Below are 15811 nucleotides of genomic sequence, written 5' to 3' on the forward strand. Positions count from 1 at the left end.
CATTGATGTAACAACACACATGATATAAACAACCCTGAAAAATCCTCCTCCAGCTTAAAGATTATGTGTGGCAATCAACAGCTTTCAAAATTCAGTTCATCAGGTAAAAATGGACACAGTGTTACATTTTTAAGGCATAAAAAGGCAACAAGCACACCACTCTAGAAGAAGCCTGCTCACCTTCCTGCAAGGGAGAGAATCCGGAGCTGCTCTTCTGCCTGGGTGGTGTCAACAACACAGCTGGCTCAAATACATGTGCCGGAAAACTGGTGGCCACGTTCGCACTACCCGGCGGGGCTGGCACCTGAGACAGTTTAACAGGCAAGTCTTCCTGTGCCAATGCAGCCACTTCTTCCCCTCGGAACACCAACGGCACAGAGACGTCAGCATTTACAGCTGGGCCCTCTGAAGAAGATGAGAGGCCATTAGCACTTAAAGAAACCATGGACACACTGCAGGTGTTTATACTTACATGCATTTCCATAAAAGGTAAAATCACATGGATTCTAGAGCCTTCACTTTCTAGGCCACATCCTCCTTAGCCGTAACTCGTGAGGGGGCAGCACCGGGAAGAAGAGGCCGTTTTTGAGAAAAGCACTGGTGGCCCCTAGCCCTCTAGGCCTGCCCTAGCCATTGAGTGTATCTCACACAAGTCAAATTTTACTCAGCCACTTCTTAGAATCCCTCATGAGAAAACACTCCTACATACATAAAACACTCTCCACACAAGACACTCATCAAGATATTACTTAGAAGCAAAAAACATGAAAAGGCCTAAATGCCCTATTCAGCCTGTGGCATATGAAGGTACACAAAGTGAAGAAAGGTTTTCAAACCATCAGAATTTCTAAAACCCGGTATTTCTTTTTCTTTCCAAGACCATCTCCTCTCCTCCTGAGCCTGGTGCACAGTGATGAAAAGTGCTGGCACGAAAGCCCCACTGGTATAGGAAGCAAGTTCTGCTACTTTCTAGTTGTATGATCTTGCTAAGTTACCAGTTCTCTCTAAGCCTTGGTTTTCTCATGGAGAAAATGGGGATAACAAAGATACTTACCTCATAAGACTATTATGAGGGGTATATGAGATAATACATGTAAAACACTCAAAAAGTGCCTGGCATACAGCAATAACCCAATAAATATTAGCTGAAAATAGTAGTGGCCATTGCCATACTGACAAAGTAGTGACAGTGCTGCATATGTACCAACAACCAATAACTCCACGTAAGTTTACAGTCTTGTTTACTCTATCAGTGTTTTAATACCAACCTGGGGTAATAAGACCACACCTACCTGGACTGTCTATAATTTTCCTACTCGTAGATCCCCTTTCTGATGCCTGATTTTCTTCATTGCTTTTTATCACAGGACAGTTCTTCATGGCATGTGTGAGCGATATAAGTTGCTCATCTGTTGTGACCATGTACTGCTGAAGCCTTGCCTGGAGAAAAAAGAATTAAATAACATCATTGACATATCAGACATCAAATCATCACCTAGATATGTATAACCATATCATTATCTTAAATAGTCTAGGAACTTTGAACTTCCATTCAAACACTAAAATAGTGCCTTTGTAAGAACACGTAATCATAAATATTTTAAAAGTCTCATGATAGAAGAATGGTTAAATGTATCACAGAATATTATTAATAAATACACTGCCAGAATAATAAGGATTAACCTTTTATAGGGCTTTTGATTTATAAAACCTCTTTTATATAGATGGTATCAACTGACTCAAGCTACCCCAAGAGGCAAGTATATCAGGTGGAGGAAATTTAACAGAATATTATACGGGCATTTAAACTGAAAAAACGTGATCCTGTAAGTGTTTATAGTAACGTATATAAAATAATGTTAAGAGAAAATATATACAGAGAGAAGAGATACATACATAGATATATACATATATATCTATATATATACATATATATAGATATATATGTATATATCCAAGAGGTACAGACATTTGATAAAAATCAGAGATGGCCAGAAGTCAGAAGTATTATTGGTAGGACTAGTGAATGAAATCTACTAAACAATTTCATACCAGCCCAAATTTTTTCCCAAATTCCACACTCCTCTCCAATGACCTGCTCAGCATCTCCACCTAGAACTCACATAGGCTCCAACTTTACATGTGCGCAACCAAATTCTCCCTGAACACCCCCACCTCATCAACAGCACCTCTATCCTTCCAAATATTCAGTCCATAGCTTTGGAATCATCCTTGACTCTTCTCTCACATCCTCTCCTTGGCCCCATATCAGCAAATCCTACTGCTTGCCTTCCAAATACATTCACAATTTAGTCCCTTTTCACAGCCTCTCCCACTTCCAACCTAGACCAGGCTGCCATGTCTCACTTGGATTATTTCATTAACTCCTGTCTGTAACATTCTGCTTCCATGTTTGACCACCTAGAGTCTAGTTCTATACTGTTCCCCAAAAGGTTTGAAGCACTTTGGGCCTCCACAGGGGCACCACAGGACATCTTATTTTTTTTTTTTTTTTTTTTTTTTTTTATTTATTTTTGGGACAGAGAGAGACAGACAGAGCATGAACGGGGGACGGGCAGAGAGAGAGGGAGACACAGAATCTGAAACAGGCTCCAGGCTCCGAGCCATTAGCCCAGAGCCTGACGCGGGGCTCGAACTCACAGACCGTGAGATCGTGACCTGGCTGAAGTCGGACGCTTAACCGACTGCGCCACCCAGGCGCCCCAGGACATCTTATATTTTTAAGGAAAACACTGCTGCTCAACATCTGTCAGGCACCAGTGAACTCCTAGCTTGAGGTGGTTCACAGCTTCCATATTAGATCAAAATACATTCCTTTTCATGATGTCGTATCTTCATGAAGCTGGGCTGTCAGTAGCTGCTATGATAAAAAGCAACACTGCATAAAAATTACTGTGGAATAGGAAATAAGAATGGCAATATCCAAAATGATTCCAAGCTTTGAGAAGCTGTACAGTACCCAGCAGGTAGACATATCCCATCAGTAAATAATTGTGGTTATTTAATCATGAATACAAATAGAACTTTTTCTATCAATACTTTGATATTTTGTGGGTTTTTTTCCAAACAGCATCTAAGTTGTTGAGACATAAATACTTACTAAGTAGTTTGAGCCGAACTACTTAATAAAGGAAACTGTTGGGTATTTCTTTCAGCCTATGGGGATCTTGAGACAATAAGGGCACCATGAACCGAGAAAGGGCAGTGATCTCTGATCTAGTCTCCACACAGCCGCCCACAGTGATCCTCATAAAACCTCAATCACATCACATCTCTTCTCTCCTCAAAACCCTTCCGTGGTGTCCCTTCTCACCCAACATAAAAACCCAAATTCTTACCCAGATTGCAAGCCCTCATGACACAGCTTATCTATTGGCTCTTGCCTCCTACTACTCTTCCACACTCGACTCCAGACATTCTGGTCCTCATGCTTTTGAGCTCAACAGCCACGCTCTCACCTCAAGACCTTTGCACCTGCTGTTCTTCTGCCGAGACTGCTCTTCTCTTAGCTACCTGCACACTCGCTCCCTCACCTCCTTTAGGCCTTCCTCACAGGCATGGCCCACCCCAATTACAATTCCCATCCTAGGTACTTGCTATGCCTCTTACCTGCTTTATTCTTCTTTATACCACATACCACCATCTAACTTACAATATACTCCACTTTTTTTTTTTCCCCAGGATTTATTTAGAATATAAACTCCACAAGGGTAAAGATTTCTTCTTCGTTCACTACTGTACTTCCTACACCTAGAACAGTGCCAGGCCCAAATCAATAAAGATTTGTTGAGCCAGTTAGTACATTTAAAAACCATTCATTTTCCCAAGAGAACTGAAAACCTGTGTTCACGCAAATACTTGTACATGAATGTTGACAGCAGCATTATTCATTCATAATATACAAAAAGGTGGAAACAATTCAAAAATCCATCACTTGATGAATGGATATGCAAAATGTGGTGTATCCACATAATGGAATACTAGTGGACAAAAAAAGTCATGAGCTACTGACAACATGCTACAACATAGATAAGCCCTGAAAACATTATGCTAAATGAAAAAAAACACAGACACAAAAGATCACAAATTGCAAGATTCCATTTATATGAAATATCCACATTCGGCAAATCTATAGACACACAGAGTGGAGAGCAATATCCAAAGAATATCCAAAAGGCACAAATGAAGAACATAGCATTGAGGCAGTAAGATTTCCTAGAAGAAATACTGTGTAAATTTTTTTTATTTTCAGTTTTTTGGTTTTGTTTTTGAGAAAGAGAGAGAGCACGCATGAGCAGGGGAGGGACAGAGAGAGGAAGAGAGAGAATCCAAGCAGGCTCTGCGCTGTCAGTGCACAGCCTGATGCAGGGCTCATTCTCACGACTATGAGATCACGACCTGAGCCAACAGTCAGATGCTTCACTAACTGAGCCACCCAGACACCCCCTGTCTAAGCGTTTAAAAAAAAAAAAAAGCAATTATCCAGACAAGTGGCAAAGAGGACTTCTATAATAAATGTGAAGATACTGTAAACAATTTTAAATGGCATATGATTACAGCAAGCTTCCTCAAATGGTATCCCCTGATGTTTTGAAATTAAAAGTAGCTATCATAACATTTTTTTATTTCACATTTTGGATCAACTACTAGAATATTGGTAGTTACCATTTAAATGTAGATTCTGTCTTCCCCACTAAATAATATGTTTCTTAAAGACAGTAGATTTATTCTATATGTATTTCAAGTCCAAGTTTCTACTATAGTACCTCCAATGTAATAAATGTTCAATAAAAGCTACCATTGATGATAATAAAGAAGTGAGAGGTAATCACATCAGCATAACAAAACCAAAGGCAACTAGAAGAGAATCTTATATATTCTTTTTTTTTCTTTAATATGAAATGTATTGGCAAACTGGTTTCCATACAACACCCATTGGAGAATCTTATATATCCTTAGACGTTTTATGATACTAAACACAGAAAAGCTTGAGATTGCATCTAAGTACCTGGGTCGCGGTATTTTCTTCTCTGAGAAGAAGAATTTCAGCTGTAAGAGCATCAATGAGCTCTCGATGATCACCTAACATTTGTTCCAGTTGCTGCCTTGTCTCCACTTCTTTACGCAGTTGGAGCTCACTCTACAAAAAAAATCCACTTCCATCAATAAAACTCCCATCCAAAACTAAACTACTATCAACAGCATCAAGTACCGAAAACTGAAAGTTTCTACTCAAAGCTGTCAAAAAAATACTTACAGAGTATATATTATGTGACAGTAATGAGAATGAAATATTTTATTAAAAGGTTTATATTTCATTAAAATGAAATACTGTATCCTTTTCCCTTCTTTAAATAGAACACAATAAACACAATGGTATGCGGAATTAAATGACTACAACTTTTGCAGAATGAAGTGAGAGGGGAAGTACATATACATATTGGTTGAATACACACAGAGCATCTCTAGAAGGACACACTCACACCTGGTCGTCAGAGCTGGCGCCGAGGAAGCAGACCCATTAAATGGAAGTTAAGGACGGGAATTAGGGGTCGCCTATGTGGCTCAGTCGGTTAAGCATCCGACTTTGACTCAGGTCATGATCTCACTGCTTGTGGGTCTGAGCCCTGCGAGGGGCTCTGTGCTGACAGCTCAGAGCCTGGAGCCTGCTTCAGATTCTGTGTCTCCCTCTCTGCCCCTCCCCCTCTTGTGTGTACACTCGCTCTCTCTCAAAAATAAATAAGCATTAAAAAAAAAAAAAGGTGAGAATTAGAATTTTTATCTGTATCTCTGTTTCTCTGAATTTCATACTGTATGAATGCATCACCAATTCAAAAATTAAGTTTGTTAAAAGAAAATTAAAAATAAATGACAGGCCTAAATGGTTTAACTTCATAAAGCAAGTGATTAGCTAAAAAGTATATGCATCTAAACCTGTAATACTTTCAGAGAGCCAAAAGTACACTCCTAGAGATTCCTAACTTAAGGGTGGAAGAATGTGAAGACTTTCCTAAGTCTGACCATACAATAAATATTTCACTAAAAAGCAATTTTAGGAGGACATCTCCAGAGAAATTGGAACATCTGAATTAGAGAGACTGGGGCGCCTGGGTGGCTCAGTCAGTTGAGTATCCAACTTCGGCCAGGTCATGATCCCATGGTTCATGAGTTTGAGCCCCACGTCAGTCTCTTTGCTAACAGCTCAGAACCTGGGGCCTGCTTCAGATTCTGTGTCTCCCTCTCTCTCTGCCCCTCCTCCACTTGTGCTCTGTCTCTCTCAAAAAATGGATAAACATTTAAAAAAATTTGAATTAGAGCAATGAACCAACAATTTTAATAATAAAATGTCCTTGAACATTTTTGTTGTATTTAACAAATTTAAATGTATAAAAAAATAATAGTTTAAATAGATTTTTTGAAAGATGAAATGTTTACCCAACTCTAATTCCACAGCATTCTGAAGACTGATTATTCACAAATGAACTAAAAAACAATTCCTGCTAGTTTTATAAATTATTTTCACAACAACAAAATATTTCCCACTTCAGACACTAATGCAAAGCCTGAGTTAGTCACACAGATAACATGAAGAACTTTTCCCATCTGTGTCTATAGATTACAGGTATGCCGTTCTCTAAACTCAACTAAAGTGGGAGTAGGAAGCAGAAAAAGCATCAGAAGGAGGACACGTTGAGTAGTTCTACTGAATCTAATACTGCCAAACAATAATATTCAATATCAGCATAAGACATGATCTTATTTATAGCAGATTAACCCCTCTAATTATATTTTACTAAAGCTCATATTAAAATCAACATCACTTAGCTGACCATGTATCAGTATATTAGATGATACATAAATCAGCATGCAGAGGAAAATTAAGAGGATAAAACTTCACTGCAGATAATCTAAAGCTGAGGTATTTTATTTTTCAGTTATTATTTTTTAATTTTTTTAAGATTTATTTTTGAGAGTGAGAGAGAGAGAACACAAGTAGGGAAGGGGCAGAGAGAGAGGGAGACACAGAATCTGAAGCAGGCTCCAGGCTCTGAGCTGTCAGCACAGAGCCTGACACGGAGCTCGAACCCACGAACTGCGAGATCATGACCTGAGCCGAAGTCGACACTTAACCGACTGAGTCACCCAGGCGCCCCATGCGGAGATATTTTAAATAAAGCTATTCAGATTTGACTATATTTCATTTGGAGACTGCAATAAATTAAGGGTAGAGCAAAAACAAAAAAAAACAAAAACAAAAACAACAACTCTAAGCATGTCTACCCGCACCCTGAAGAGGAGACTCTAATAACTTCTTGCTCTTACCTCTTTAAGGTACCGAACCAGGCGACAGAGGGAGCCCACCAGAGACAGAGTGAAGCCTGTGAGACCCTGACTACTTTGCAGTCCCTTGACCTCACGTCCTGTACACCGTTCATATTCTTCCATTTCATGTTCCACTTCATTTATCATGTGTTTGAGGACATCCAGGCTGGAATTATTGCTATTTGGTAAGTCTGTGGAGGCTGTGCTAGCTGTTAGTATGCTCTTTTTCTGCTTGGAAGGAGCATGAGAATCCAGTTTTCCTTTCACTGATAATGAGAGAAGTCATTCTATTATAAGACCAAGAAAAATTATACCAGAAAGCTACTAGAGAAACCTTTGACTGTTATTCACAATTTATAAACAAAAAATTTTTAATGTTTATTTATTTATTTTGAGAGAGAGACAGTGCAAGTCAGGGAGAGGCAGAGAGAAAGAGGAGAGAGAGAGAATTCCAAACAGGCTCTATGCTGTCAGCACAGAGCCCAACGTGGGGCCTGACCTCATGAAACCGTGAGATCATGACCTGAGCCGAGATCAAGAGTTGGACACTTAACCAACTGAGCTACCCAGGCGCCCCTATAAAAGGTTTGTATAGAAGTTATAACCATTTTGCCATAAAAATCCATACAGGTTTACACTGTGTATAACAAAGACACTAAAACTATCTTTCTACAGAGTTACATGGCATAGAACATTTCTTAGCCACCATTCAACAAAGTCTTAATCAGTTGGCTCTGACTGGATGAGTTTAAGGGGAAAAACTTTACTAAGAGATTAAAGAAGTTGTATCAAGTTATGTGTTTACTAATTCATCTTGGCAAATTAAGGGATTGAACCTTTATTTAACAACTGTTTTTGCTTCCTTGAGTTCAGCACTTGTCCCACAACATAGCTTGAGTCTAGAGTCTCAGTAGATTCTTCAGATCGGAGCCTGGTGTGGATTCTCTTGACAGCATTGGTAGCATTCAGAGCAGCTAAAAGAAAAAGTATTTCCAAAAGAATCTCCAGTGAACAACAAAAAAGTTTTAAGCATTCCAATTAACAGATCTATCAGTATCTTATTCAATTAGGTAAAGACAGTCAAGACTAAATACCATTGCTTTAAAAATTGCTATGTTTAAAAAAGAACATACTAAAACAAGTCACTGTTCTGGGAGAAGTAAGACAATGGGGGAGCAAACCGTTTTGTTCCCCTGATGGAGGAGCAGATGATGGAGTTTCTGGAAGGGTTGTTACTTGTGACTGTGTTGTTATTTTCTGCTGAATATCAGTCCACAATTTTTTAATTAAGTCAGAATTATCTTCCTTTAGTTGGTGGAGGAACCTATAAATTATGAGACAACAAGCTACATTAAAATTAATAAATGCTGTCATTTAAACTGTTCAACTGCTTACATATTTGCTTGATGGAGCTTTTAATACTTCATAATCAAAGAAAAAATACATTTTCTTCAACTTATAAGACAGATGACTAAAATGCCAGTCTTCTTAGTGTTAGAAGAAATCACTCCATCTTCCTCCCAGTTTCCTACCTACATGGCTCCTAATCACAGGAGCAATTTGCCCTTTCTGGACTTCGGTGATATGGGCCCCATCCTCCTCCCTCTTTCCCAGAGAAAATACATGGCTTGGTCTTTTCTATTTTCTCTCTCCTGTGAAGGTTATCCTCAGAACATAGCCTCCGCTCATCGCTGAACTGAAGGGACTGGAGCAGACTCTGCCCTGAGTCTCTGGGAGCAGGGGAAGGAATGGAAGAGCTTGCAGTACAGGGAGTTAGAGCACTAAGCCTTTTGCTATAATCATCTTTAGTACTGATAAGGCTGATATTTTATCTCCAATCACCTGATTCCTTTGTCTTTTTCTCAGTTGGACGGAGGCTTAGAAGAGGCAGGAGACAAAAAAGTGGAAACAACCCAAATGTCCACCAACTGATGAGTGGAAAAGTAAAACGTACTACAATCACACAATGGAGTATTACATAGCCATAAAAAGGAATGAAGCGAAGATACATGCTACAACATGGATGAATCTTGAAAACATGCTTAGTAAAAGACACCAGACACAAAAGATCACATATTGAATGATTCCATATATATGAAATGTCCAGAACAGGCAAATATATAGAGATAGAAAATAGATTAATCTGATAGATCAGACAGGGCTAAAGGGCTTGGGAGGAAATGGGGTTTGACTATTAAAGAATATAGGGTTTCTTTAGGGTAATGAAAATGTTCTAAAATTGACTATAGGTTGCACAATTCTGCATATACTAAAAATCATTGATTATACTTTATGTGGGTGGATTGTATGGTATGTGAACTATAAATCAATAAAACTGTTATAAAAAAAAAAAGAGGAAAAGGGAAATCTTATTTAGTGGCTCCACAAATGTCAACCTAAGGGAGTTGCCTTCAAGCAAATTATGCACATTGCACATTAGTTGCTACGAAACATATTTAGCAAAAGGCCTATAATGCAATCCATTCAAAGGGGGCTAGTTATCAAAGCATCAGAAAGAGTTCTCTGTAAAACAGTATTAGCTCTAAGTCCAACCTTCAGGATAAATCCTAAGAAAAGTGCTGTAATGAGATTTCTGCACAAGTTAGGAAAGTCCACACCAATCTGAACTCACTGTCTCTAATGTTTATACTTTTAAAAGTCAGGTTATATGAAATAATAAGAAAAATGATACAATGCTACTTATGGTAGGTTTAAGAATGGCCTCCCCAAAGATACTTACAACTGAATCCCCAGAACCTATGAATGTTACCTTATCTGACTAAAAAGGGCCTTTGCAGATGTGATTAAGTTAAGAAGGATCCGGAGAAAAAGAGATGATCCTGGATTATCTGGATGGGCCCTACATGAAATCAAGTGTATCCTTATAAGAGGGAAACGTAGAGATTCTGACACAGAGACGGTAATGTGAAGACAGAGGCAGAGGCAGAGGCAGGAGGTATGTGGACTCAAGCCAAGGAAGGACAGCAGCCACCAGAAGCTGGAAGAGGCAAGGATTGGATTTCTCCCTAGAGTATCCAGAGGGAATGTGGCCATACCAACACCTTGATTTCAGCCTAGTGAAACTGACTTCAGATTCTGGCCTCTAGAACTGTGAGAGAATAAATTTCTGTTGTTTTAAGTCACCAAGTTTATGGTAATTTGTTAAAGTGGCCACAGAAAACTAATATAGACTTTGGTACCTGGATATGAGGTGCTAGCGTAACAAAATACTAAAAATGTGAAAGGAGCTGTGGAATTTGAAAACAGTGAGGCTGGAAGAATTTTTAGGTGAATGACAGAAAAATCCTAGATTGCCTTAAATAGGCTATTCGTAAAATATGAATGTTAAAGACCCCAGCACTGAGGGTTCAGGAGGAAGTGAGGAACATGGTAGGGAAAGCCTCGATCATCATAACAGAATACTGGTAGAAATATGACTATTAAAGACCCTACCACTGGAGGAAGGGTTCAGAAGGAAATGAGAAACATGTTATTAAACTGGAAGAAAGGCAATCCTTATTATAAAATGGCAGAAAACTTAGCTGAGTTGTGTAGAAAGCAGAACTTGTAGGCAATGAACTTGGATATTTAGCTGTGGAGATTTCTAAGCAGAGTTGAAGGTACAGCCTGCTTTCCTATTGCTACTTAGAGTGAAATGCAGGAGGAAATAAATACATTGAGGGAAGAACTACTAAGCCAAAAGGAACCAGAACTTGATGATTTGAGAAATTTTCAGCCTGTCCAGAATGCAGAAGATGCTCAAATTAGGAGACACTATTAGGAAAGCATACCCTGGACAGAAGGTCAAGTGCATGGCTGAACGATGCTTTGCTAATATGAAAAGAGTAGGCATCTGACTCATGGATCCCCTCAATGATCTCAACAGAGGCCAGCAATATAGATGCGATTATCCAGGAAAGATCTCTGGAAGGCCTCTTATCTAATGGCATACAACATACAAAAGAGACCCATAAAGTCTCTTGAGAATGTTATACCTGCAGAAATACTGCCAGCTTGGACTGAAAGGGACAGAGATAGGATAAAGTGAAGGAAGGGTGTCAAACTCCCAAAATTCTATAGTCAGCAAACAGGCTGATAAAATTACTTGGTGTAAGCATGGGCTTCAAGGAAAATGAAGAGTGACTTCAAAGCCAGAGCTGCAGGTATAAAGGCGTGCATAGGCTAAGGACAGAGCCACAGGCCCAAAGGACAGAGCCATGGATCCAAAGGGTGAAGCTTCAAGTCACAAAAGATTATTACCAGCTTTGAAACCTAATGGAATTTGCCTTGCTGAGTTTCAAAGTGGCTTAGGACTGGTGACCCCTTTCTTCCTTGGATTTTCAAATGGCAATGTCTATAATTATCCTATGTCTCTTCCATCATTGCATTTGAGAAGCAGATAACTTGTTTGGGTGCCTGGGTGGCTCAGTCAGTTAAGTGTCTGACTTTTGATTTTGGCTCCAGTCATGATCTCGTGGTTCATGAAATCGACCCCCATGCTATTAGCATGGAGCCTGCTTGGGATTCTGTGTCAAAATAAAGAAACATTTAAAGATAAATAAATAAAAGCAGATAGCTTGTTTTCTAATTCCACAGGATCATCCACAGAGAGGAATACTGGCCCAGGATGGCTCTTATTCAGAGCTCACCCATACTTCCTTTAAATGCTAAGATTTGGTTTGAGTTGATAACATTTAGAGGAGATTTTGAACTTGAGTTCATGCTGAGACACCGGGGAATACTGGAATGAGGGTAATTATAAATTTTGCATGTGGGCCACTGGGGGCACTATGGTAGAACCTGAAGATATGTCCAAGAGAGGCAAAGGAAGACTTTAACATACAAAGAGAGGAAGGTAGAAGATAGAGGCAGAGATTGGAATGATGCAGCCACAAGCCAAGGAAGACCAACAGCCATCAAAACCCGGAAGAAGCAGGAGCACCTGGGTGGCTCAGTCAGTTAAGCATTGAACTTCAGCTCAGGTCATGATCTCACGGCTTGTGAGTTCAAGCCCCACATGGGGCTCTGTGCTGTCAGCTCACAGCCTACTTCAGATCATCTGTCTGCCCCACCCCCCCAAAAGTAAATAAAACATTTTTTAAAAATAATAAAAAAAACAAAAACAAAAGCAAAAAACAAAAACAAAAAAACCCTAGAAGCGCCAACGAACAGATTCTCCTCTAGAGCTCTGGAGGGAATGTAGCCCTGCCAAAACCTTGATTGGTCCGATGAAACTGATTTCAGATTTCTTGCCTCCTGAACAGTGAGAGAATAAATTTCTGTTGTTTTACACCACACAGGAACATATATTTACAGAAATTTTCAAACCAGAAGGCACCTTAGAGTTCTAACCCTCATATTTTACAAGTGAGGAAATACAAACTTACAGATTATCCAACTGTTAAATAACCCAAGGCTTACCCTCCAGATTCCAAGTCTAATGCTTCTTCTGATACCTCATGTTTAATAGTTAACAAGTAACATTTTGAGATATTAGGTATTCAAAAAAAAACGGAAACTGTCTATTCACACAACTGATGAGATAAAACTAACCTTGCCCAAATAAAAAACAGTAATTTGATTCAAATGTAAAGAATAAAAGCAATTTGTATAAGATTAATTGTATTTGGGTTCTGAAAGAAAAAACTGCTTAAAAGATGATACATGTTTCCAGGTGTCCTTAAGAAAACGGTGACCAGCTAAATTTGAATCACTCTATGCCAAAACCCACGAGACAAGCAACAGGAAGAGCAAAAACAGCATATAACCCATACCTTCTACATTACTGGAATACAGAAAATACTACTAACTTCAAATTACTTATTAGTAGAAAAACACACACCAAGTTCCAGCAAAGATATTTCCTGAGTTCCTGTCAGAAACTCTAGCTGGATGTGAGGACAGTTCAAAACGACTGCACAAAGAAGAAAGCTGAGAGCCTAATGGTGACAAAATTACCTCCAAAAAGAAAATATGCAAATACTCTAGGTATGCAAATACTTAAAAAGAAAAGAAAAACACACACACACACAAAACCCCAAACCTAAGCATCATAATACTACTAAGAAGTGTATGGAACCCAAGGTGGTCTACCTTGGAAGGGCATCACTTCTTGATGTGAACAGGAAGGAAGAAGGGTTCTTAGGAGGTGAGTGCTGAGGGCAAAAAGAAGTGTATTATCTTAACACATTTAACTAGGGAGCACGGTTTAAGACAAAAAAGAACAACAGTACTGGAAGACAAACCAACTTCCACCTACTGATACTTAAAAAAAAAAAGCACCCATTAAAATAACTCTGCTTCACTGTAACTGAGAGAAAAACTACCCCAAACCCCCAACCCTCTCCACAAAATACACAAACTAAAACAGTCTATATCCATACAAAGACAATATAACAAAACAGAAAATTTAATTGAAATATTCCAGCTAATAAAAATTTCTCCCCTCCAAAGAAAAAGCAGAAAATAAACTGTGACAAAACACTTTAAATGGAATTAAATATACTTAAACAAGCATTTCGAGATATGTATCTTTAATCAGAAATTCCAACACTAAGACCAGATATGGACAAAATCCAAGAAGAAACAAAATAAGAAGTGACTGAACTCAGGAAAGAATAAGAAGAAAAAGAAAAACTCAGAAATAAAGATTAAATTACAATGCATCCAATGGAGAATTGCTAAATAAACATTTAATAAGGAAGACTGAAGAATTATAGGAAAACAAAAAAATATATAGAAGAATAATAAAGGTTAGAAAGTACTAGAAATAGAAGACAAGAAACATCATTTTATGTATATAAAAGGAGGCTCTGAAAAAGAAAAACAATGATATCAAACTAATATTTGAAACTACAATCCAAGGGAAGAAAGAAAGAAAGAAAGAAAGAAAGAAAGAAAGAAAAGAACTGAATCTATACACAAAAAGGACAGCTGTGTTGGAAAAACTGACCTGGAAAGGTAAGCCCAAGACACAGCTTAGCAATATTAAATTTTAAAGACAGAAGAAACAAAATTTAAATATAAAGGAAATTAAGTACCTACATAAAAATGCCAAATTATTTATAAGGGCAAGAACATTATTCGAGCATCAGACTTGTCAAAGCAACATTCAAAGCAAACTAAGAATGGAGGAACATTTTCAAGAAAATGGGGAAATTCAAAGAAACAATGCATCAATCAAAGATTTTCTATCTGGCCAAGCTGTCCCTCAAACTTTTAAGCCTTTCAAGAACTCAAGGAATACTATATTCACAAATGCTATAGCATGAGCCCTGACAGATCCAACCAAGAGTTAACTAGGGAAACATCAAAAAAAGACCAATGATGACCATTTACTATATTTAATTGTAGCTCCAAAACTAAAACCAAAATGGCAATACACAGGGAAGAATAATATGTTTTATGTTCTGTCAAAGCAAAAAATATGCAGCTAAAAGAGGAGAAGGCCTGAGAGAAAAGGGAAAGAATGAGAATACAGAATAACTTATTTGTTGTACAGGAAGCAGGTAGAAGTCAAAATACCACTTAATGCCAACACACCAGACAACAAAAGATTAAAGAAAATAGGGGACTGAAACCCTCTATAAAAGGTAGATATAAAGGCAACCAACCAGAACAAAATTACCAACTTCCTAGACATCAACAGAAATTTTTAAGAGAACAGAGAAGGGGCGCCTGGGTGGCTCAGTCGGTTAAGCGGCCGACTTCGGCTCAGGTCATGATCTCGCGGTCCGTGAGTTCGAGCCCCGCGTCGGGCTCTGTGCTGACAGCTCAGAGCCTGGAGCCTGTTTCAGATTCTGTGTCTCCCTCTCTCTGACCCTCCCCCGTTCATGCTCTGTCTCTCTCTGTCTCAAAAATAAATAAACGTTAAAAAAAAAAAAAATTAAAAAAAAAAAAAAGAGAACAGAGAAAACATCACAAAGAGAAAGAAAACCGTAATTACAGTATAACACCATAGTACTATAAAATAATCTGACAAAGTTGACATCAAACACATCAACCATATTAATAAATATTACAAGCTTACTTTACTAATTAAAGAAAAAAAGATTCTCAAACTGGCTAACAAGGCAAGACCCAACTCTATGCTGAAAATAAAAGACACACCCAGCACCCAACAATTTAGAAAGGCTAAAATAAAAGGATGAGCAAAGATGAACCAGGTAATTAGAAGCAAGAAGGCAGAGATTTCACTCCTGATATCAAAGTAGAACTGAAGCCACAGGTATTAAATATGAAAAAGGACACTCATAATGCTAAAAGCCATACTTCACAATGAGGATACAAGACTTCTGGATATCCATGTACCAAAAAACACAGCAGTCACCCATACAAGGATGAAGGTATTCAACTACAAAGAGAATTAAATATACGTAAACATCAAATGCGAAGAAAAATAGAAAACACTAACAGAGACTTTAATACACTACTCTCAATATATAACATTGTGGCAAAAATGAGACAC

General features: G+C 38.4%; 1 protein-coding gene across 8 annotated transcripts in view; it reads right to left on the minus strand.

Annotated features, from left to right (window-relative positions):
• SPICE1 (spindle and centriole associated protein 1) overlaps window positions 1-15811 on the minus strand; it is a 59640-nt gene that overhangs the window by 15390 nt on the left and 28439 nt on the right. For 7 of the 8 annotated variants that reach the window (XR_009612350.3, XM_060639987.3, XM_060639988.3 and 4 more), the window contains 6 exons: window positions 8478-8668; window positions 8181-8318; window positions 7345-7610; window positions 5030-5161; window positions 1293-1440; window positions 181-405 (listed from right to left, as the gene is read on the minus strand). Coding sequence is in view for 7 of the 8 variants with exons in the window: in XM_060639987.3 (XP_060495970.3) it covers window positions 181-405; window positions 1293-1440; window positions 5030-5161; window positions 7345-7610; window positions 8181-8318; window positions 8478-8668 (1100 nt within the window). In the remaining variant the exon portion in view is untranslated. The remainder of the gene's footprint in view (window positions 1-180; window positions 406-1292; window positions 1441-5029; window positions 5162-7344; window positions 7611-8180; window positions 8319-8477; window positions 8669-15811) is intronic. The other variant, XM_060639989.3, reaches the window with a different exon arrangement.

This window comes from Panthera onca, chromosome C2 (assembly GCF_046562875.1).
Source record: "Panthera onca isolate mPanOnc1 chromosome C2, mPanOnc1 haplotype 2, whole genome shotgun sequence".
Taxonomy (NCBI): Eukaryota; Metazoa; Chordata; class Mammalia; order Carnivora; family Felidae; genus Panthera; species Panthera onca.